The 24,229-nt window shown below is 38.4% G+C and overlaps 1 protein-coding gene across 3 annotated transcripts in view; it reads right to left on the bottom strand.

Annotated features, from left to right (window-relative positions):
• Positions 1-24,229, bottom strand: part of ankfn1a (ankyrin repeat and fibronectin type III domain containing 1a) — a 75,156-nt gene that overhangs the window by 40,750 nt on the left and 10,177 nt on the right. For all 3 annotated transcript variants that reach the window (XM_072667383.1, XM_072667382.1, XM_072667384.1), the window contains 2 exons: positions 19,902-20,131; positions 9,861-9,898 (listed from right to left, as the gene is read on the bottom strand). In XM_072667383.1, the coding sequence (XP_072523484.1) occupies positions 9,861-9,898; positions 19,902-20,131 (268 nt within the window). The remainder of the gene's footprint in view (positions 1-9,860; positions 9,899-19,901; positions 20,132-24,229) is intronic.

A 24,229-nucleotide genomic window follows, 5' to 3' on the forward strand; every position in this document is an offset into this window, starting at 1 on the left:
TCAATTAGAAAATCCACTAAATGTGTCATTTGAGCAGGGGCACCCATACTTTGCATAACACTGTGCTGTCATAGCCAAAAATACTGGCACCCCTGCATGTTATCTTAGAAAATGAAAGAATTTAGTTTTAATTACAAATGCTTTGGTCAATTTCTTTTTTGACTTTTTCTTTGACTTTTCTTCTTAGCTTTTTTGTGTTGTTCTATTGAAATCAAAAGAAATAAACACGTGAATACCAAAGCATTTGCAACTGCAACACTGATCTGGAAAAAGTGGTGTGCAACGTGAAGATGATGTATATAGAATGGTCGTTCCAATATCATATTAACCTACTGCATCTTGCTCTAGTCCATCACCTGTACCACTATAAAGAAGCATGCTCTCTAATAAGATGTCAACAGTGCTACAGTAGCTTCTACACCAAAGCCATCAACCTTCTAAGCTAGGCAATCAGAACACCCTCTTAGGTCAACACTGCCTTTATCCTTACCATCTATCATTTCCAACAACACCGTTCTCGACACATTCTCATTGGCTGGGCCGGATATCCGTTCCTACACCTACTGTAGAGTCTGCTTGAGGGTGCAAATGAATGATGATGATCTTATTTCAGTCTAAACATAATACTGACTCAATCTTGTCTCTGTACTGAGGTAAGGAGGATTCAGAAATTACGTTGAGGCCAGTGAGTTTTTTTTTGTTTGTTTTTCTTTTCTGAGAGCACAGCTGTGTAAAGTGAAGCATGTTTTAAACCAGAAGCCGTTACTCGCAGTGCATGTTTGTGTTTAATCAGCGTTGTCCTTGGAAACTGCCTCTAACGGCAACAATGGCACGTTCACACAAATGTCTGTTTCACTTGCTACATGCATATGAAACTAATGAGCAACTGGTATGAAAAAAGCATGTTTCTGAAACAAGCTTGGATAATGAGTAATTTCTAATATGTCATGTTTAGTGATAGACATTACCGTAAGATAACCAACATTTATGTAAAGATGGTAATAATAAGCCTTATTATTTAAATCTTCTAACACGTTGTGATATGAAACAACACATTTAGACTTCAATATCAATAGCACTAATATCAATTTCAACATCAAATAACATCTACAAATCTAAAAAAAACCTGAATCCAGACTCGCTAGTGGGAGAAAAACAGGTCACTGCTTAGATGCTTCAATGCTTCTGAATCCTTGCATTGATTCGTTCACAGCAGGATGATAATGCATAGCTGTGCATGGGACTGTTTAGCCTGCCTGGTCCTGACTACTACACTATTAATATGTGTTATGTACTGCTATGTACATACATACTACAAAAAATGCTGCCTGAGTGAATGTACTGACCTGTGTCAGTGGTAGTGTACCTTGTCTATGCAAACTCCTGTATTTTCACACTGTACTATTTACTGTACTACTTAGTGACTGGAATTTGAGGGTGGACGCCTCTGGACGTTTATCTGTCAATGGCATGACCTTTCTACTTGCATTGGCAAGACCAAAAACTGGCACAGTTCTTATTGTACCATGCACATGGTATACAACAGCTATTTACTTCTAGATCAAGTTCTAACTCTTCTAGAAGCCGCTATATGTACAGTGGCACTGTAGGAAACTTTAAACGGAATCTGCTGCATAATGCCTAAAGGGTGGGGTGTAACTGCTTTGATTAAAACTACCAATCATTTTTTGGAGGCATGGTCATTTGTCAGTCTGATAAAAAAAAGACTGAACATGATATTGTGTGCTGATTACATAACCAAGCATGTACAATTAAGTAACTATTAGTCTATTAACTGAATTGACTGTATTTCTTTCTCACCTCTCATTTCACTGCTGGTGTCTAGATACTTCTAGAACCATCTAGAAGCAAGCAGAGAGCAAGCCTGCAGAAAGGAAGTGGATATGAGTCACCGTGTCCAATCAGGAGACGGCGAATCAAGTCACGACAGTGTAAAAAGCAGCTCTCTGCTCACAGCAGGCTTTTGTGTTCAGCTCTTCTCTTCCGCTCATGGCTAAACACTCCATTTGCATGGCAGGCGCAACACAAGTCGTATAAACAGCCTTGAGATACATATCTCATCACTGGAGAACACACTGCCAGTCTATTAGCAGAACCAGCCACCAATATACATTGGTTAAAAGACTTACTTTCAGGCAACACAATAAGCACCAGAAGACTGAGAACATACAAGATTTCAAGAGATTGAATATGATTAAGCAATAGACAGCAGCTACAGCTTACAGGAGAGTACATGAGTACTACAGCACAGCTACTTCAAACACCTTCACCTGTGAACTGTGTTGGTCCTTACGTCAATAGAATACATACCAGTACCAGTAAACCTACATACCAGTACCAGTAAACCTACACTACATGTTCAAATGTTTGTGGACACCCTCTCTAATGAATGCATTCAGCTACTTTTAAGTTGCACCCATTGACAATACAGATGTGTAAATGCACACACACAGCTTGTCTTGCCAAATATTGCCAATAAAACAGGACTCTCTGGAGCAGGTAACCTAACATAGACCTACTGGCACCATGCCTCATGCTAGGCATAGGCTAGAGAGGTGTAAAGCTCTCCAGCACTGAATTGTGGAGCAGTGGAACTGTATTGCCTGGAATGATGGTGCTCAAACCAATACTTTTGGGATTAGTAGGGGGTAAGGTGGGGTCCTGATCATCCAACATCCTGACCTCAATAAGACTCTTGACTCATAGCAACACTAGACAGTGTTCCCTGGCCAACAGAGACAGTAACAGCGTTAAGTGAATAGTACCTATTTATAGTATCTTAAATCTGTGATTGTTATTGCTCATAAAACTAAAGGAAATCATTGGATATCAGCATTTCTAAGCATCCAAAATCATATTTAGAGTGACTGAATTACTGGGTTTGCCCTTGATAATGCTGGTCCTTACTCACTAAGCTTTAGTGAATCATGCCTTTGGAGTGTGAAAGTCAAGTGTCATGTGAAGCTTATGTAAAAATTCTAGAAGCCTTTACATAAGCCCCTTTTACTGGAGTGTTACCTCTACATGTGGGCTTGGCTGATTTGTGTCCTAAGCCGACATGAGTCAGCCTCATATTAACAGGATGAATGTTCTATGCAGTATCCTCAGTTCACACCTATACCCAACAGCACAAGTCATCGTTATGTTTACTAAAACATCTAGCAACTGTTAGGAACATTGTTAGGTGTTTGGAACATTTTCACTATTTTTTTCCTTCAAATCACAGCCAGATCCCCAGCGTGACGCTAGAGCAAAGATGGAAAAGGATCTGCGTAGCTTGACTGAGAGCCACTGCCAGCTGCATGTTCAAGGACCACTAACTATGGACATCAGAAAGACATGGCTAAGGCTTTAAAGTCAATCCCATAACATTTAATTTCTTTTGATATATGACAAATATATTCATAGCTTGGATTTCAGTTGGAACAAATTACTTCTTCAAACCCGCCAACAAATAAATAGGAATTTATTTTCACACACTGTTTTTATAATAAAGCAAATCAATAATAATCTCTTAGCAATATGATATATTTTCTGAATATGTGTAACCACTTACTCAAAGTGCATCCAACAAGAGAGACAGCATTGCTCTACTATTATTTTGTGTCAGAAAACATAACAGCACACAGAAAACTCACATTCCACATACGAATACGCTTTTTACTATTATCAATGTGGAAATGCAAAATTGTAACTCCTCCAACAAGTTAATGGGGACATCAGTCTCTGAATGTATCTCCTACTTAGAAAGATTAGAGAGGTCTGTAATTTTCATCATAGGTACACTTCAACTATGAGAGACAAAATCTAGGAAATCACATTGTAGATTTTTTAAGAATTTATTTGTAAATTATGGTGGAAAATAAGTATTTGGTCAATAACAAAAGTTCAACTTAATACTTTGTAACATAACCTTTGTTGGCAATGACAGAGGTCAAACGTTTCCTGTGAGTCTGCACACACTGTAGTTGTTTTTTGGCCCATTCCTCCATGCAGATCTCCTCTAGAGCAGTGATGTTTTGAGGCTGTCGCTGGGCAACACGAACTTTCAAACTCCCTCCACAAATTTTCTATGGGGTTGAGGTCTGGAGGACCTTGAAATGCTTTTTACAGAGCCACTCCTTCTTTGCCCGAGCGGTGTGTTTGGGATCATTGTCATGCTGGAAGACCCAGCCACGTTCCATCTTCAATGCTCTCACTGATGGAAGGAGGTTTTGGCTTAAAATCTCACGATACATGGCCCGTTCATTCTTCCCTTAACACGGATCAGTCATCCTGTCCCCTTTGCAGAAAAACAGCCCCAAAGCATGATGTTTCCACCTCCATGCTTCATAGTAAGTACGGTGTTCCTGGGATGCTAGTAAGCATTCTTCTTCCTCCAAACACGACAAGTTGAGTTTTTACCAAAAAGTTCTATTGTTAACTTTTTTGAACAACAGCTCTTTGGTCTTGGCTATGGTTAAGTTTGGAGTCTAACTGTTTGAAGCTGTGAACAGGTGTCTTTTATACAGATAACGAGGTCAAACAGGTGCCATTAAAACATTCTTAAAGAAGTTGTTGCAGGTCTGTGAGAGCCAGAAATCTTGCTTGTTTGTGGGTGACCAAATACTTATTTTTAACCATAATTTACAATTAAATTCATTAACAATCCTACAACTTTGTTTTTCTTATTTTGTCTCTCATAGTTGAAGTGTACCTATGATGGAAATTACAGACCTCTCTCATCTTTCTAAGTAGAAGAACTGACTAAAAACATTTTTTCTCCACTGTAGACAGACATACAAGACAAGACATTAGACATATTTATTCTGTATAAATGAAAACAATCTACACTTCTAATACTGCTTTTATCAAAATGTGCACTTATACTTTTGCTGTACGAGACAATTTTACCAGCACTCAGACAATTGTCTGACTTCAGTGTACTCCTACTCACTGACTACTGCATGTTATGTACTTTTATATCTACTGTTAATCTAATGTATTGTGAAATGATGTGCCCTACTGTCCTTGCTTTTTATGCTGGCTCTGCTACACAGCAGCCTGTCGTGTCACACACTGAAATGTTCTGCACTATATGTTACTGAATGCGTTTTTTTTATTTTTGTTCTTTTTTAAAAAGGCTTTTTGCAATACTATGAATTTGTGCATAAAATAGAACTGAACATTGTGTGGTTTCACACATTGTATCCACTCTAATAACTTGTTCATCTATGTAAAGACTCTCCATCTCCATCATCAATCCCACATTAGCTATGAGTCACAGTTAAAAAATTTTCACTTTGTGAAAAAAAGAAGAGCTCAGACAAATTAAATTTGTAATCCAACTGTTACAGATTTAAGAAGAAAAGTGTTTTACATTTATGAATAACAATAACTTCTGTATCAAATAATTAAATAAGTTATAGAGGATTAAACTTCCAATGAGATTATTTACTCACCAAACCAACAAATGGTCTCCTAATAATATACTGTCAATAAAAGGATCTTAAGAGAAACAGCATGCTTTTTTCAGTCCTTAAAAGGCATGTTACTTCATTTAAAAAATAACCATATTTTCCCTGGGACAAAATATCCATTTGATTGTCAAATAATACATTTAATGAGTGTCAAAAACAATATGTTTGCCTAAGATCAAAGAATGCCCACAATTATGACAATTGTGCACAATTATGCGCACATCACCTACATGCAAAAATGTCTCTATATTGATTGGATCAGGGATCTCCTTTTGGTGTTACATAATACTCATGGTTCAAGAAAAAGGTTTTACGTCAATGTGAACAACTCTTAAAAAAGAAACATTTATTTAAGTTATTTGTTATTTAAGCCGTCACCGTATAATAAAGAACCATTAGCTTTTCTGAAGAACCTTAAAGAATCCTTTTCTAAGAGTGTAGGTCTGCTTTTTCTGCATTTTGAGCCAATATATATAGTATGTCTACATCACTTTGACAGAAGGACCAACACCTGTGGTTTGGACATTTCAGACTACAGGGGGTTTTCTATATATTCAGTCCAACACAGTGCCCATTATAGTCTAAAATACATATTTCATCAGTTTTTTACCCCCATTCTAATTGTGAAAGGAATTTAAACTGAATTGTTTTCAGCAAATTATCACACTATAAAATGTCTATTAGTCGTCTACATCACAAAAGAAGGCAGGAAAGAAAGGAAAGCCATTTCTGATCGCACCATTACTCTCCATTGTCTAAACTTAGCTTCTGAACTAAACAATTCCTCTCACCAGCACACCTTTGTAGCGCACTGCGCTGGAATGAAAGCCAAAGAACTTGATTATGTCTTCCTGAGGCTTAAATGCAGCTTCCATTGAGTTGATCTCCATGGCAACACCACTAGTGCCATATTTCTTAAAGGCTATCATGGGCTCGTCAGGCTGCAGGCACTGCTGTCTGTCACTATGGGGGAAAGTGTTCAAAGCTGCTTGCCTCTGCAGTGCCATTAAATCTGTATGTGAAAACAGGGTTTCACCAAAACAAACATGCACACAGGCAAAGAAATAAGCAAGCATTCTCAAGTACATTTATATACCAAACCTGAGCATACATTTAGAAAAGAGTTTACATTTCAACATCATTTTTATTTTCTTGTTTTACTAAATTTAAACCTGCTTCTTCACATCTTTAAGCTTGTGCTTTTCTCTACTATATTTTAGGGTCCCTCTGAATGTCAGATGTTTGTTTTTCTCAAATCAATGAGAAAATCAAAAGGCTGATTAAGGAAAGGATAGTAAGGTTTTACAGCTGGTGTATTAAATATCTTGCTGTGTGTTTTTAATGTTAGACAAAAAGCTATTCCCACCTTTTAAGTTGAACATTCTTAGATTTATGTTGTGTTTGTGTTACAAACTGCATTTTTAATAGAGCAAACAACGTTTAGCTTTGAGTTAATTGCCACTACTAAGCCTCACATCTTTTTTTTATTTAAAATTAGTTTTTCAAGAATTCTTCATTAGATGTTTAAGCCTATGCGACACTGGGTTTCTTAAGAAACTTAGATCAGACAAAACACCATTAGAACCACTATTACAACAATCATATTTCACAACTGACTGTAATTAAAACAGGGACTGATGCAATGTCTAGAAGTAGAACAGAATCATATCAACTTATTTAGACTGTATACAACAAGAAATCCTATTTTTTAATATTTGTATTTAGGAGAAAATGTCTTAGAGGTGGTTTCATATTCACTGATATGAATCTCCGGAAACAAAATTCGCATGTCCAAAAATTAACTATATTTGCAATGTTTCCGCCAATACACTACATGTAGAAGGCACTAGGACACATCCACATTAGGCCTACATGAGCATTTTATTAGCCTCTACAACTTTCCATGGTCTTTTTTTTTTTTCTTTTATCAAATTTTCTATTAATAGTCACAATCAATCAATGGCAATAGCATAAGCACACAAGCTTTTGAGAGTGTCAAGGATGCCTCATATGAATGGACTATTGTTTGTTGAATAAAATAACTGACAGAGGGAATCTTGACATACCAGGCTAGATTTATGTAGCCCACCACAATATTGTGACATTAAGAGGAAATAACAATGCAATAACACATTTGCTCATTCATATACAAAGATTATCGGCGTGTTTTACCATCTGTGTGAAAAGCTTTAAGGGGGAACAGAAAATTCCAAGAGAACGGTGAACAAGCCAACTTTAGCATTAAGGGTGCATTTGTGTTTATTTGCATTTGATAACAGAAATGTTATACTGCGAGTACGTGACAAGGTGATTAAGTTAACAGATAAGCAAAGCAAAACATTTAGGCATTGTTTAATAGTAAATGTTAATAAGGAAAAGACATCATATGAGTGTATTTTAAAGGCAGTTACTTAAAACACTCAAAGCTCAAATGAGCATGGCAGTCCCACACTACTGGTACAGTGGCAAACATGCGTCAATTAACACAGATTACAAGGGACAGATCAATCAGCATAGTTGGCTGCTGCATCTTGTTCGAACCTGAATGTTCTTTACCAAACATCTGAATCCCACAGGTGAAACTGTACTAATGAGGGACCAGCCACAGCAAATCCCACAGGTGGGACCGCCCATTTACGTAAAGGTTAAAAGGATAACTCTGATCTGTTTAGACTGAGTGTGACAAACATGACAAGTACCACTGAGACAAACTTGACAATCTTTAGAGGAATTTCTGTGTGCATTAATGCAGAAAAACTCTAAATGAGGCTCAGTCGGTCAGACTAAGGGAAAAAAACAAATCATAACCTTAAAACAATTATGTGGTTAATAAATTGATATAATTTTTGGTATATTCAAAAGCAAAAGGTTTGGGCACCTCCTGTCAATCACTTTCAATTATTATGCATTTAAAAAAAGTCAGAAAAGGTCCTGCTGTTTTTTGGTCCATTATGGCACCCAGACAGATGCAATGTATTGGTCATTAATATGCAAGAACTCAATAACGTTGATTTTGAATAGTTGCAACTGAGGTCAAAATGCTGGTGGTAAAAAGACACCACCATAACGTCATTAACAGGACTTAAATCTCTCTTCACACTCTCATACCAGTTCCATGCATATAGTCAACTGTAACTTGTTATTAAGTAAGTCACTGTTATAGAATGACAGGAATAAATGAAAGGCTAGGGCTGGTAATGTTGTTTTATGCAGGACACATCAGTTCACATCTTGATCTTTTTTTTTATGAACGAAGTGGTCTTTGTGGATAGGAAAATAAGGAGCTCTCTCAATGGAGTTACCTGGACTTTGAAATTTGCATGATGAAATCTGACTCAAGTACCTTAAAACATAGGACTAGACGGCCCAAAACATAATTTCTGATTTTGGTTTTGAGCCAGACATTCATATGAAGAAGTGAGAGTCTATTCCATTAGTTAAGGAGTTTAAACAATGCTTGATATATATTTTTGTATAAATTATTTGTATATGTTATTATCATTGTTTACAGGAGTAACAATGCTCTGTTCTTGCCCTTTTCCGCTGTCTTAGACACCAAATCTTGGTTTCCAGGAGCTCATTGAAAGGCGAAGGCCAGCACTGCCAATTAGCACCTAATCAGGCAATAAGACTCTCCGTCTGGGCTCTCCCTCACCTCACTGACTGTGCCATTGACTGCTAAAGCTTGACCTCCCTGTCTATGCTATTCTAAGATAATAGCTAACAGAGGCTCATTGACAGAAAAGAATGAACCACTTGTGGACTACATTTTGGCCACCAGTCCCTTGGTGCACGTTGGTTGGATGACAATTGTTGGTTTAACCTTATTGATAAGATAAACATTACAGCTATTCCCAGAGGGCACCCTCTAAATGGCTCTGTTAATCAAGTTAGACATCTTGCTCAGTGCTAGACGTGGTTCCACTGTGACTTTAGTCCTCTTCTGTTTTTTTCTTTCTACTTGAGACACACTGGACAAAGCCACAAAGAATATGAAAGGAATAAAAAGTGCTCTATCAGGGAAAGGGTGACAAGCACATTTGTTCTCTATGGCCTGACGTCGGCCACCAGAGAGTACCAGAGGCAGCCTCAGATGAGAAGAACTAACAGTGTTACCCATAGCAATCTGCTAATTTATCACTGACTCATACCTTATTTTTATTTATGCAATATGCTTTAATGAGCAAACATGCTCTCCGACCAAGCTAATCTTTTTATGCAGATAGTGTCTGCAGGAAATTAAGCATTTCATGGAGATAATTGTTTTCTGGTAAAGAAAATGATAAAAAGACAGGCAATATTAACCTAAGTGCATCTTCCTTTTTCACCTGTTTTCCTCAGGAATTTTCGAAAGCTTTAGAGAATAAACAAAACACTCACTTTTTGCAGGTTTCGTATCTTCCAGTCGCTCCGAGGCTCTGAAAAGTAAAGAAAAAATATGCTGCTTTGAAACAGAACATCCCATTTATTAAACACAAAACACACTGAACATAAATATTCCAAATGTAAGAATTGGATGACTAAAATCTGATGACAGAGACTCAGCATTCCTCTGCAGAAAGTAAAACAAACCAGCGAACCCAGCAAGAATGCTGATGCACCATAAATAACCTTCACCAGCTGTGTGGAAAAAAGGTTAACAGGTACCAAACCATCCATTACCACTCTGCCACACATTACCTCTAATTTTCTAATTACAGAGTAAGCAATGGAATAACTAAGCAGCACTTCATTTTGAGGAGGACATTTACCCTGGTCCTTCCAAGAATCTGTCTTCCTCAACACATTCAGGAAAGGCAGGCACGCTGTTGTTATAGCAACCTTAGAGAATTATGTTTGGAAAATTACTTTCTCTCTGGATCCATATTCCTCTTTTCTGACATATAAAAGTCATCTGTACATATTGTACCCAGGGTATGGGTAATGCAAGGACAAGGGCTCTGACATGTCATAAATAAAACTACAATTCTAATTGCGCTCCAATTACTGTCCTTCACATACAAATGAAAAAGCAAACACAAAGACATAGGCCTGCCTACGACTTACCACTGAACGCATGCACTAGACTGTGAGTCCTCAGCAGCAGCGCTAGAACGCTCAGACTCACACAAAGGCAATTTTAGAACACTATGTTTTCAGCATGAAGAAAAATCACTGAAGTGTAATCAAAGATAAACCTTCACTGAGCAAGTTCATTCAATGATGCAGTAGATGGATCCATATGAAACCCCCCTGAAGGTCCAACCCGACAGAGCAAACCTTTATGCTTATATGGACCAGTGATTATTTCATGTACAAAACATGCAGTAATCAATTTCCTTTGAAGATGACACACTGGAAGTTTTCTTACAGCGCAGTAGAACAATCTTATACTACCAGCCCCATGGTTTCAACATCTGAACATACGTGTTGGGACACTTGTTTATTTATAGTTTCTTCTGTAATTTAAGGTATTAAAAGAGTAGTTACGGGTTTTCCTGTTTTTCCTGTTGGAGTAACTGTCTCTACTTTCCAGGGAAAGCTTTCTACTAGATTTTGGAGCACTGCTGTGAGGATCTGATTGCATTCAGTGACAAGCGTGCTGGTGAGGTTCGGATGTTGGATTTTCACCACCCTAGCTCAAAATAATGGATGGAGTGCCATTCATTTCAGAGGACACAGTTCCACTGCTCCCCAACTCAAGCCCATGTAGGAGGGGAATGCATTTGCGCATCTGTGTCAGCATAGCTGAATGCATTTATTAGAAAGACATATGGTGCATCTGGACATACGGTGCATTATTAAGTCAACACTTTTCTATCTCTCTGACTGTTGCTTGTCTGAGGGCTGGATGAGATCAGCTGGAGATGAATATGTAACAGGATTGAGAGAATGGAAGCAAATCATTTGAAAAGAATGAGAGAGATTATTTGCACTGTAATGCATTGACACTAATCCAAATCAGATGCTGATTTAATTGTAATGCCTATACAGAAATCAATTAAGAAATCAATTTAAAGTGCTAAAAGATTTCATGAAAATAATCCTAAACACAATAAACGGAAAGTGGAACCCAAGACTGTGTTCTGAAGACTAAAATGTCTGAGGAAGAACAGAACTTTATGTGGCTTTGAGATCTAATGGACAGAATTGCTATCAGCAGCTTGTTGATTTTGGTTAAATGTCACACTCAGGCAGCTGTGTCTGGAACATTGCACATAGCTGCCCTAGTCTACGCCTTTTCTTTAATGTCAGCAGACCTTTTTGGCTAATACAAAGCTTCTAGGGAGACAGCTGTCCATCCCCACAGGTACACTCTCAAAAGGTCTGTAATTGCTTTAGACAGATAGAAAACATACAAAGCCAGAATGTAACCTTGTTCAGTCATAAATGTGAATGAGCATACCTATTATCACTTGGTATGAGAAAACTGAAAGCCATCCTCTTGACTGAAACAGAAGATTTTTTGGAAAGAAAGTTCAGTTCTGAAAGATGTATTAGAAGTCACTTATGTGTAAGCATACTTAATGAATTTAAGTTATGCTATAATTTGTGAGCAACTATAAGTACAACCCCAGCATAACTGCCCACTGAATCACTTTTTACATTCAATTCTGGAAAATTAACTAATCTTATCATCTGTGTATAAAAACGTCAATTCCCTCATTTCATGTAAAGAGTATTTCGTAATATATAATTTTCTTAAGTATTAAGTGGCCATCAAAATACTAATTGTAAGTAAACTGTGTTCATGAAGTGATGCCCACAGTCAGCCACCTAAATAGGCTATGAAAAGTGATCACTGATTGATTTTAACATGCCCATAGTGTGCAAAAAAAACATTCTCCACACCATTAAACAATCTCCACCAGCCTGGACGGTTGACACAAGGCAGGTTGGGTTCATGGATTCATGCTTTTGGTGCCACATTCTGACCCTACAATCTGTTCTGGGCTCACAGATTTGGATCTTATGTGGTCTTCAGATGTCATAGCCAATCTGCCTCACGTTTTGACGTGTTGTGCATTCTGGTTATCACAAGCACAGTTAGTTTTATGCTGTAATGCAAAAAGCACTACTGTTTCATACACAAAACTCCAGTCAGTATAATGAATCAGATAATTAATTACACACCAAGTTCAGTCCTATAAACATTGGGTCGCACAGTTTGAATTAAATGGTATTTCTAGTGAAAAGTATACTAAGAAAAGTAAGAAGATGAGGAGTAAGACAATGATGAGATTCATGCCACAGTCATTAAACGTGTTCTCTGTGCTTTGAGCAATGCCATAGAAGAACCACCATTAGTCTCATAAAGAACCACATTTGTAATAGAAATATGTGAGTGTGAAGAATGTTTAAATTGGTAAAGACTCATAAAAAAAAAGATTTAGTTTCAGACAACGTGATTTAACCATTATCAAAAACGTGAAAAAAAAAAGGTTTGGGCCACTCCTCTACTTATCTGCTTCTTCCTGGTCAGGGACATGGTGGGTCCAGAGTCTACCCGGAATCACTGGCTGCAAGGCACCTATAGCTAATTATCATATAGTTTCCATGTTACTAACAATATGTTCACATGCATCACTATCATAATAAAAAAAGCAGGGCACTCTCTTATGATGAAGGTGCATACTACTCTTTGAACCTTCTTGACTGACAAATCCTTTGCTGAAAGCTGTGAGGCGACAGTTACACTAGTCAGCAAACATTGGGTTTCTAAAAATGCAGAGAAATTACAGTAAAATGTTGAGACAAAATTATAGGAGGAATAAAAAGCGTAATATTTATGTACCCAAATACACACTAGGGGGTATAACCCTGCAAATATGCTTAGGTCCCATACAATTTTCAATTCTATACCCAAATAGAGACAAAAAATATCAACCTGTGTGTGGGTGTAGCATAAGCATGTTTCCCCACCCTTTCCACTTTACTCTTTATCGTTGCACCCAGATGCTTAGCTTTGATCGGTGGCACAATAGATGGCAAAAGAGAAGAGACTAATGTGTGTTCCACTGAGGAGTCTTACCATTTAATACACTTTCAATACACATACATTGAATTTGGTTTTGTTTTGAGACTGTATTACTTACAAGACACCATCAGAGCCTTTAGAAACAATAGACATTTTTGACCCTTACACATTTCTCTAACACAACAACAGTCAGGCTGGGCACGGTCACAGCTGTGCATACTGTGTCCTGATAATAAATGGAGAGTGTAAACACTACTGTCTCTTTGGAGAGTTACACACTGCCTGGAAGAAAGTTAAAGCATTCACCAGCTCCAAAATATCTGCTCCTCAAGACACACATCTGGGCTTAGGGGCTTACAAGTAAAACATAGTGAAGAAGCAAGGAGAGGAGGCTTTTACCATTTCCTCTAATAAACATGTCATATAAAATCCTCAGCAATTCCCCATCTCACAGCAGAGCCTAGAGTGTTTCAGAGCTGCATTTACTGAGCATATTCTGCGCCAACCTAATGTTTATTATCTACAGAAGCGCTGCAATCAAAGCTGCTTTCAAGCATTGCTGAAAGTCCTGTCATAAGACGACTCGCTTGCTTTATCAGTCAGATCTGATCCCCTTCAGCAGCACAATATGAACTAACTAAACCGTTTAGGCAGTGTATTGGATTTTACATACCATAACTGCCTGTAACCCGTTCACTCTCCATTCTGTATTTATCTCACAATTCTGTGGAAGCACATAATAATTGGTGCTCAATAGATGGCTAATTGAACAAATTGGAGCCCAGAGAATTATTCGGCATTAAAACCACTGTGGCCCTTGAGGAATTGGCAGGACGCTGGACTCGGATTAAATGCGGCCATTAATTCAGTCTCTCTGGTTTGTATATGCCTCTGCTCTGGGAGCATTGTGAATGGGGAGGGATTTAGAGACTGAAAAATGAATGCTAATGGCTTTGCTACAGAGATTCTATAATTGATGCCTGCTTTATCTAATCAGCCCCCTGGACTATACGAGACTCCTGCCTCTTGACCCCGCTTTTAAAAGCTTAATTGATCATAAGCAAAGCACACAGCTGAGAGTGAAGTCTGTTTGGAGCCCCAAATCAGGGGAGTCAGTCTGAACTAAACTGAACTGAAATAACCTCTTTGCGTAGATTAGGCTAGGCCAGCTTCAAGCCGACAGCCGAGACAGTCCGGGGCTCCTAGAACTTCTCACTTCACTGTGCTAATTTGAACAAGGCTTTTATTTTTCTATTTGTCAGCGGGCTAAACTGTAGCATGGTTGTTAAACCTCTCCCAGGCCTAATTAGGAGAGCAATGCTAGCATTCATAGCTGAGCTCGCGCTCCTGGACTGGGAGGAAGAGGGGGGCCGTGGTGATGCCTCTGGCAGCCCGGCCTGGCAGCTCCCTGCCCTTGTGGCTGCAATATTAAGTGACTGCTGAAATTCATGGCCTACACAGCCGTTTTATAAGTCTAGGTGACAACCTGCTTTCATATGGGGCAGGCGTTTTGCGACACATTAGCAAATTGCTCTGTTTCATTATTCATTAGGGCAGCGTCATCTCAAGAGAGCGCATGCGTTGTCACAGAAAACAGTAGCAGTCCTTTTTTCCCCCCACAATGTGCTCTCTGGGGAGGTTGTCCCAGTGGCAGCAGACATCACTGTACAGATTGAGCCAGTTCACGGATAACAAACTCCAAATGGCACCATGAGTCCACTAATGCGGATTTCTGTAAATCTGTTACAAGTGTGAAATTACATTGCAGAAGGGAATTGGAAAATGGAACAGAAAATACATTTTAACGTCCACTGTAAAAATGCAATAAACATGACTTAGCAAAAGCAGCCAGCGTCTGATGAGTTTTTAAATGTTAATGAGTACCTTTCCTTGCTATAAAACACATTTTAGAAATACAAGGTTTTCACAATATACAAAATATATGTAGAATAGATACAGACACTGCTTAATGTCACCCATCAGCAATACCTAAGTTTTAGTCTTGACTGAGAGTTGACAGTTTTTTTTAGTTTAATGTACTGAAGGATTTACACATATGAAGACAGAGGGAGGGGGCTGTTATAGGGTCATTCTCATGACCCTCATTGTAATATTTTGAAATCACACACTTCTTCTCCCCTGTCATACTGGAGCAAACAACAGTTCCAGTTTGTGAGCAGTAAGAGGGCAAGCTTGCCCCCTTATGGTGTTTTCAAGAAGTTTCCTTTTGAGTGCATAAAGCCTGAAAGTAGTTCACATGCTCCAAATTACAAAAGTAAATAAACAAAAACATTCCTCATAATTTGACAGCAGGTGGGTGTCCACTTGACCTAGAAGACTAGGAGAACCTGACAGCTTGATTAGAGTAATAGACTGCAGATAGAGACTACTGCAGAAGAGAATAGAAGAGAAATAGTAGAATTCTCTTGACAAATCTGAGAACAAGAGTGTAAAAAGCAGAGGAACAGCTTCAGGTGAAATGATAATTGCACTTGAGAGAGAGTGAATTGTCTCCATCTCTCTCAGACAGGCTCTCTCTACATCAATTAGTACTCTCATCTTCATTTTAAAATAGTATACTGATGATAGGTCTTGGGATACAAATTATACAAGTTATATAAATTCCCATCATTTCAACACTTTTTATGCTTTTATGAACTGTTTCATATACACAAAACTGCATGCATACAAGCTTTGGGGAAAAAAAAAACAGACCCAAGTGAGCTCTTATGAAAACATGTGGTGTGTCTAAAGCGTATATGGAAGTGTCTGCACGAGGAAACAGTTATTAAGACCTAAACTGGATAGACTGGTTCTCATGCTCTCTATCAACCAACATCCCAGGCTTTTCCTAGAGCACCTTCAGCAAAAAGACCCAAGCCACAAACCCGCACTAACCAAGCTCCATGGCAACAAGGTTGGCTAAGTGCAATAAATTGCTGCATTGCACCGTAGCGTCCAATACCACCTCTGTTCATAAAGTGTCAAACATTTCAGGATTTAACTTTGCTCCAAAATAAGACAGGGCATTGATGTGAATGTATTTAACAACTCCCTGTGGGCGCAACCTGAGCGCAGCAGAGACTTTAAAAAAATAATAATAATAATAATAAAAAATAATAATAATAACAGGCCACCATGTGTTAGTTTAAATAACAACTGGACTACAACCTAATAACTTGATACTCTGGAAAACTCCTTACTGTGTGGGTTACATAGTGTGAAATTGAGTTTTGAGGAAAGAATGGTTTTTATTGTTTCTGCTGAACATTTAAGGTCATAGTCTCTTCATATTCCACAGCAGGAGAGAAACGTAATCTGGCCATGTGATCGGAATACATTTTTGCACATAATAAATGTTACATTTTCAGTTTCAGGGGCATTTCAATACCTTTGCTATTCACTGTGGCATTCACCATAACAAAGGCGCTTTCCGCTGCCATTTTCCGTTGACTCACGTTGGAAAGGTGGAGGTGGAAAATGCTGGAATATCTGTGTCACTGTGTTTTCTGCTGCCATGCAGCTATAAAGCCTGACAACTCATCCAGAATCACATTCAGAGAATGACAAACACAACTGAGCTAGAAGACTGCACTAGATTTATCTATGCTTCTCATTTCCTCCACATCACTTCACAGAAACAGTGCTCTTTGGCTGAGGTTCAGAAATCACACACACTACGAGATTACGGCACACTTCATTATGTAAAGTAGGAAGGAGAATGAGGGGGAAAAAACAAACAAAAAAACCCCTGAGGAACAGGAAACTGGACCTATGGAATGACAATAACCAAAGCTTAGAATATGTTTGGTGATCTCAACAGCTTTCGGACAACTTGTTAATAAATAACTGGGAAAACTCAAGTTTCCTTACAATAAAAGACATTTTCCAGACTAGGAAATCATCTCCAGCTGGTCTGTAAATTCCTATTCAGTCTCTCTGAATGTATGCATCTCAAGCCAGTCAGCTTTGAGTGTTATGATTTCATTTGAATATCTCTGGAGACTTTATGCTCTCCCGAGATGTGTGCTAAAAGCAAGTGTTCTATTTCTAGAAGGTTTAGTGGGAATTTGACTAAAAAGCCTGGATATTCATGAATAGCAATTTCTGCTTGACAAAAAGGCTCAACAATAAAGCGGTTCTACATTGCAGCCGGGATGTTTCTGTGGTCTGCCGCTGGAGTGAGTCTGCATCACAGCAAAATATTTCAAAAGCCCCCCGCCTGAGTCACCCTACATCACGGCTGAGACGTTTATTGGCTTGTCAGTTCTCCACATCACAGTTTAGAGTCTTCTCACACAGGCCGGCAGAGTAACTATACTTGAAGCTCTGAGGCCTCTTGGGCTAAGCGTAATTTTGTGCCCGCTCATAAGGACTCTATCAGGGTCAGCTAAGTGTCTTTAAGCCTTGGTATGTGAAGTCCTTTCCTCTCTGCTCAAGTTCTGTGTGTATGTGTGCTGTTTTTTGTTCTTTGGTGATTGTATGTTCTGAGAAAGCTATACAAATTAAACTTAGCATGCATACAGTCAAAGACCCTGACAGGGAATATACACAGTGATGGTAAATTAAGTTACCATGGTAACAGCCCCCCCACAATGGCAAAACCTCATTTAAAATTTATTATTGACTTCTTGCAAACCATAGCAAGTCACTAGTATTCCCACACAAGAGTGTATGTGTTTATATTTGTTAACATGCTGGATGAACCATTTATTATCTATCGCTGGTTACAAACCCTGGTCCCTTCCTACATATTTTACTGTTTTCTCTGCACCAAAAGCCTCCACACACCTAACTAATCAGCAATTTATCAAGCCTTTCTTGGGTGAAAATTGGATGTGTTAACTGCAGACCGGGGGGGGGGGGTGTTCCAGCATTGGAAATCTGTGAACATTATGACCACTCAGAGATTAAGCAAATAACATTGATTATCTCTGTGAATGTCAAAGTCTAGGTATAGAGGGAAGGCGGGAAGAGCCGATCAACTTTGACAAAGGTCAAATCATTATGGTCAGGTGACTAGGTCAAAGCATCTCCACATTTTCACAACTCAGGCAAAATAGGCTGCATTTATAGCTGATTGATTTGTGCGGGAACTCAAAGATCAACACAGTCTAGAGATGTTTGGTGAAGAAGCAAGGCAAAGACAGTACATCTTTAAGGTATTAAGGAGAATTCTTAAAACTAGGAACTTTAAAACAGAACCATGCTAGCTGATCTAATGTGTTACAGCAATTCAGTGAATTAATGCAACCTGATAAATATTCATCGTCTTTTATTTGATCTCAATACATACAGTAAGAGCAGCTACCAGACAAGCACAGTCTGCTCTTGACGTTAAGGTTACACGGATTACATGAGAAAACACATTAGCCTTTCCTAGAAAATGAACAGGGGTACATCTCAAATTAAGGCAAATGTATGCAGATAGGACTCATCTACTCCAAAAGTTCCAAACATCAAGGCCATACTGTGGTACTCAGCCAGCAGCCCTCAAAGCACTGACTCACTGGTGTAGGACGCCAGTTGAGTGCACTGAGTTTTAACAGCAAAGTACAATCAAACTACAGTATGAGTTAAGGGTAAAAAAACTTCACCTTTTTCAAGCCACAACTTGTTACACAACTCCATTTCCATGGTGGTCATGCAACGGTAAAAGTAAAGCGTTGAAAACACCCGAGGTAAAGAAATCAATATCCACCTACAAAAGGATAAAGCTTAGAGCTACTTTAACAGAGAGGCTTCAATGAATGCATGCTACAGGTAAAAGCATGTGCTACTGTTGTGAACCAGGCAAGAAATTAAATACAGTCACATCATGTGTTTGTAGCTTGTCCCCGGGGTAAATGCTCACCTTGTGGAGTGGCTCTGCCCTTACAACATCTGCCTCCAGGCCACTCTCAGGACCCTGACATTTTATTGACTTGAATTATCCACTATGCTGACTGACCCAAATAACAGCAAGCATTACAGCTCATGCCAGATCAGATTACCCTTTGGTCCTTTATGCCCAGAAAACTGCAAACACATATTCAGATTCTTTTTTTTCCCCTTAAAATGACTTTGAAATGCTGCAGTATTTTTTAAGTCTGAAACCATCACACGAATGATCACACTCACTCTCACATGATTTTTGTTTTATTGAAAATTTCACAAACTACACAAAACTAATTTGCGAGGTCAGTTATGCACTCTTTGACTCCATTCACTCCAATGATATTCATTGATATTCAGAAAACAAGATGGGACCCTAAACAGGTACACTACACTGTTCGTAGCAGTTGTGAAAGTACTAATTACACCCAGAAAATCTATGTTTAGACAAACTTCACAAAAATAATTTATGATAATATTATACAAATGACAACAATATATATTCCCTAAACCAATGACAACCCCCTTTCTCTCTCACACTCTGTCTCCCAGCCTTGTCTGAAACTTTAGCTAGCGTGTCTGTTACTCACATGGATGTTCCTGAGTTTCTTCTTTCCTCTCTCCAGCCGGCTGAGCAGTCTGTGGTGCTCTCTGGGAGTCTGCCGCAGGAGTGTATCATCCACTGACACGGTCTTCCTCAGGGTCACTTTGTCCCCCCACAGTTCGGCGCGGGGTCTCTCAGAGTCTACAGGTTTGGGGATGCGCTTCACCTGCGACACACAAGCCGCCTCTCCCCGCTCATAGTCACGCAGCACTGACCCTGAGATAGGAAAACAGACACTTCAGACGACAACTGACACCCACAAAGGGGAGGGGGGGGGGTGATCATAGGCAGGCTGAGGACAGGAAACATCTCATTACACAGACACAATTATTCTGTCACTTGTGAATCTCAAAATGAATAAGCTTCTGTTTGAAATATTAGGAAGCGCATATTACTAGATATCAAAAGTAGCCCTCAACTAATTTCCTGTCTCAGCCCTGATTGCTCCCAAACCTCCTGTTAATTGTTCTGATTCAAACTGCCTCCCACTCAGTCCTTGACAAAGTCATGCCTCTGACTACAGCATTCTACTGAGGATTATGTTAATAACGAAGTTTAAGATAAAGTCCAAAATGTTTTTAGCAGAAAAACAAATTACAAAAATGATAGAAATCCCTGGATCCCTAGAAGTCTGAACGAACACTTGCACATGCATAGGACCCCATGCTTTAACCCTAGCATACCCAATGCAGCATGCTGAAACATTTAGAGAGTGTGGATTTGTCTTCTCCCTGAAACTCATAAAAATATGCCCTTAGAGCAGTTGCGCTGCGTAGAGGAGGACATATCACCATGCGGAACTGGAGCTTTTTGTGTGCTGCCATGTAGTGTGTTTCCTTAGGTGTAACAACGATAAAAAAAACACTACAATAAAAAGCATAATGCTGCACTTACTGTTGGATGCACTGTTACAGCTTCTAACGAACCCATGCAAACTCATGTAGGTCAGTATTCAGGGCTATGTTAATAAAAGGTGACTGAAATGTGACATATATTTATACTGTCAGTTTGCTTGTTTAAAATTGCAGTTTTCAACATAAACAGCACCAAAATGTGCAACGAACAATGACGATTTCATGCACGGACAAATTCATGAAAAAAATTGCATTTGGCTTAAGTGCTTAAGTAAAAATAAGTGTAAAAGTGATGCATCACTGTGCATGTGAGCACTCACACACACACAAAGTACATCATCAGGTGCAAAGGTGTCTTGTTTCACTGTATTCATTCAGGCCAGCTGTCAGCTGTGAGGCTGCAGTAGATCAAGTTCATCCCTGTTACTAACTACTCAGCTACTGAGTCACTGGTAGCAACAGAGTGGCTCATCAGCTCAGCAATTAAAACTTTATGAGGACCTGGCATCTGTTATCTTCTTGAGAAAAGCTGTTATGGCAACGAGAGTGTCTTCTGAGACAGCACTCAGAATTAAGGCATTGCAGTGGCCCCAGAAAATAAAAGCCTAGCATTTTGATTGCCCCCTTGAGATCATTGTACATTCTGTACAATGTAAAGCACAGGGTAACACATTAAGCCCTGACAAACCTAACCTAGCCACAACACAGCAAAGATGCGTCATTATCAGAACGATTAAAGGCATGAAAATACTACAGTGTTGATAATAATATTATGAAATACAGAAATATTGTATTATAGTGATAAGTGATGTACTACAGTGATATTACAGTGAAATGAGATAAATGCTACAGAAAAACAGGCCGCTGTTTTACAGCTTTAAACCATACAATGGCTTTATAATTGCCATGTGCAAGCGTTATCGTCCTCTACTACTGATCTAGGGTTCCATTCAGCCGCTCAGCCAGTCAGTGCTGAGTACAGAGTCATGTGATAGGCTCATGGTATTACAAAGCCACACTTTGAAGAACACGTTTCTATCTTCTCTCCAGTAGCGGATTGCTATGGTGACAGTGGTGACGATATTGTGTGTGTGTGCTGGGAGTGTGAGCATATCATGTGTCCCATTGTGGTAGATCAAGTTGCCTTGCTGGATGCTAACGAGTGGGATTCCTGCAGAGTGCTGGCATGCAGAGCTGGGTCATTATTTTCCCATTATAAACGCACATCTCCTCACACCATCTGGTTTGGTGCATTCACTGCATGCAACTCTGTATTTATCTATCACACAGCACTGATGTACAAACACCTTTATCAAACAAAAGTATCCAGTGTTGCATTTCTTCACTGAATTCAGCAGATAGCTATATGTGTTTCTTTATCTTTAGTTTCATGTCTGCTTTATGTTTTAGTTAATATTACAAACTGCTTAAAACCAAAAAATCTTTATCTTCATCTGGTGGTTGTAACATATATCTCCAAGATAGCATCATCTGAAAAACATTGTGCAGACTCCCTGCCTAAAATATATTTCTGAATAAACTAGGCTTTTATCACACATGATCTTCATCTGTTCATGAATTCATCCTGTGATATGCTACGTTCAGACTGGCATGGGGTTTGTAGAAGCACTATGATACAGGTAACATTACTGTAAAATAGAATGCAACAAGTTAGAGAAAATACCACTACAGTTAAATCACTTCTTATTATTACTGGCCTGCTTTTGCCCTCAGACAATTCTATTTCAGTCCTTGCAGTTATATTCTGATATTAAACCACTTATTATTTATACCTAGATGTAGGGCTGGGTAATTAATTAGAAATTAATCAAAACTAAATTTCCAACCTTTAATCGATAATCTTGTCCATTATTTTTTTACATTCTGTTAATACTGCTTTAAAAAATGTATTGTCCCCTTAAAACATACTACTGCATGTAACATGGAATCAGCATGGAGGGGATCTCAAACAATGAGCCCAATGAGCAATTCCAGCAGCTTATATAATGGTTTCTTATTCATATTTGAGGTAAATGTGAAATTAATCGTAATACTTATTTGAGGTGATATAGCTCAGCATTACCTAGGTGAAATTGTCATTGGTTTAACACAATTTTTGAATTGAGCATTTATTCAGTAAAAATATCCTAAATCTACAGAGATGAAATTATATACACAGATTAGAACAGATAAATAAAAGGTCTCAAATAACTATTTCAATGCCTACTAAATTTAGACAAAAGAAATAATGAAGATAATTAAGACAAATCTTATTCAAGTTCACTGTTTTAAATAACTTTCTATGAACTGCTAATAAAACAAATATATTAAATGTAAATCAGTTTTCCAATTATTTTTCAGATCAACTAAAAGGAAAAAGGGAGTATTATGTGAAAGTATGAAAGTATTTTGTATTACTGCTACATTTTTTGTCACTAACTTATTTTTCTTATGTGATGTATTTTGACATGGTCTGTTTGATCTTTTGTATTAGTAGTATTTTATTTAGTAAAAGGCTGAGTTTGAAGCTTTTAATTTCACTATACTGTTTTGAATGTTCATTTTTTTCCATTTTTAAAACTGTACTAAAATGGTGACACCTTTAATAACAGTCAACCAATTCCTCATAACAGCCACAGTATATAACTCATGTGATATGCTGTCACGCTATAATCACAACATTTCATGTTTTTTAATGCAATTTCTTTAGACTAATGGAGCAGGTCATTACGTGTCCATGTACAACGCTGACAGAGCCATATAATTATCCGTACATAGGGAGGAAATCACTTCATGTGCCACTGTTCTCCAGAACACAAATAGAAATGTATTAGATGTCATAAATGGAGGAAAAAAAGAATACACAAGATCACAATAGGTTAACACATTCACACGTCTTTCAGCACTGATGAAAATACAACTCTCAAGGTGTAAAGGATATACAGATTCAACTAGCATACAAACAAATGCTATGAGGTAACCTTATTCTTGTCCAGTTGTGTGCAGCAATGCAATGGTGTAAAAAAGTGCAATTTAAAAATGTCCCCAATTAAATTGTCAAAGTCAAAGAAAGCTCTAATAAAGCACACCTAATGCTAATGAGCTGTGGGCTCTGTTTCCATAGCAATGTTAAGGCTTCATTGTCATCAGCAGTATAATCATCATCATCATCATCATCATCATCATCATCACCACCATCACAATGGTGCCACAAAGGAAGTGGCTTTAAGGAAGCCCTGCCAACTCACAATGAACATGTATTACAGCCAAGAGTGACATAACATCTGATCACATCCTCCTACTGAGTGCACCATTAAGAGAGCTCTTCTAGTTTACACCGCAGGGTTTTTCAGATAATATGACCAGGCAGACAGAGTAAGCGCTCTGGGAACACGCAGCCCTCAAATTGCCTGATAATGTGCATACTGTTGGGAGGTTTAGAAGAACTATCATTACTTCC

Source organism: Salminus brasiliensis, chromosome 22 (assembly GCF_030463535.1).
Source record: "Salminus brasiliensis chromosome 22, fSalBra1.hap2, whole genome shotgun sequence".
NCBI classification, from domain to species: domain Eukaryota; kingdom Metazoa; phylum Chordata; class Actinopteri; order Characiformes; family Bryconidae; genus Salminus; species Salminus brasiliensis.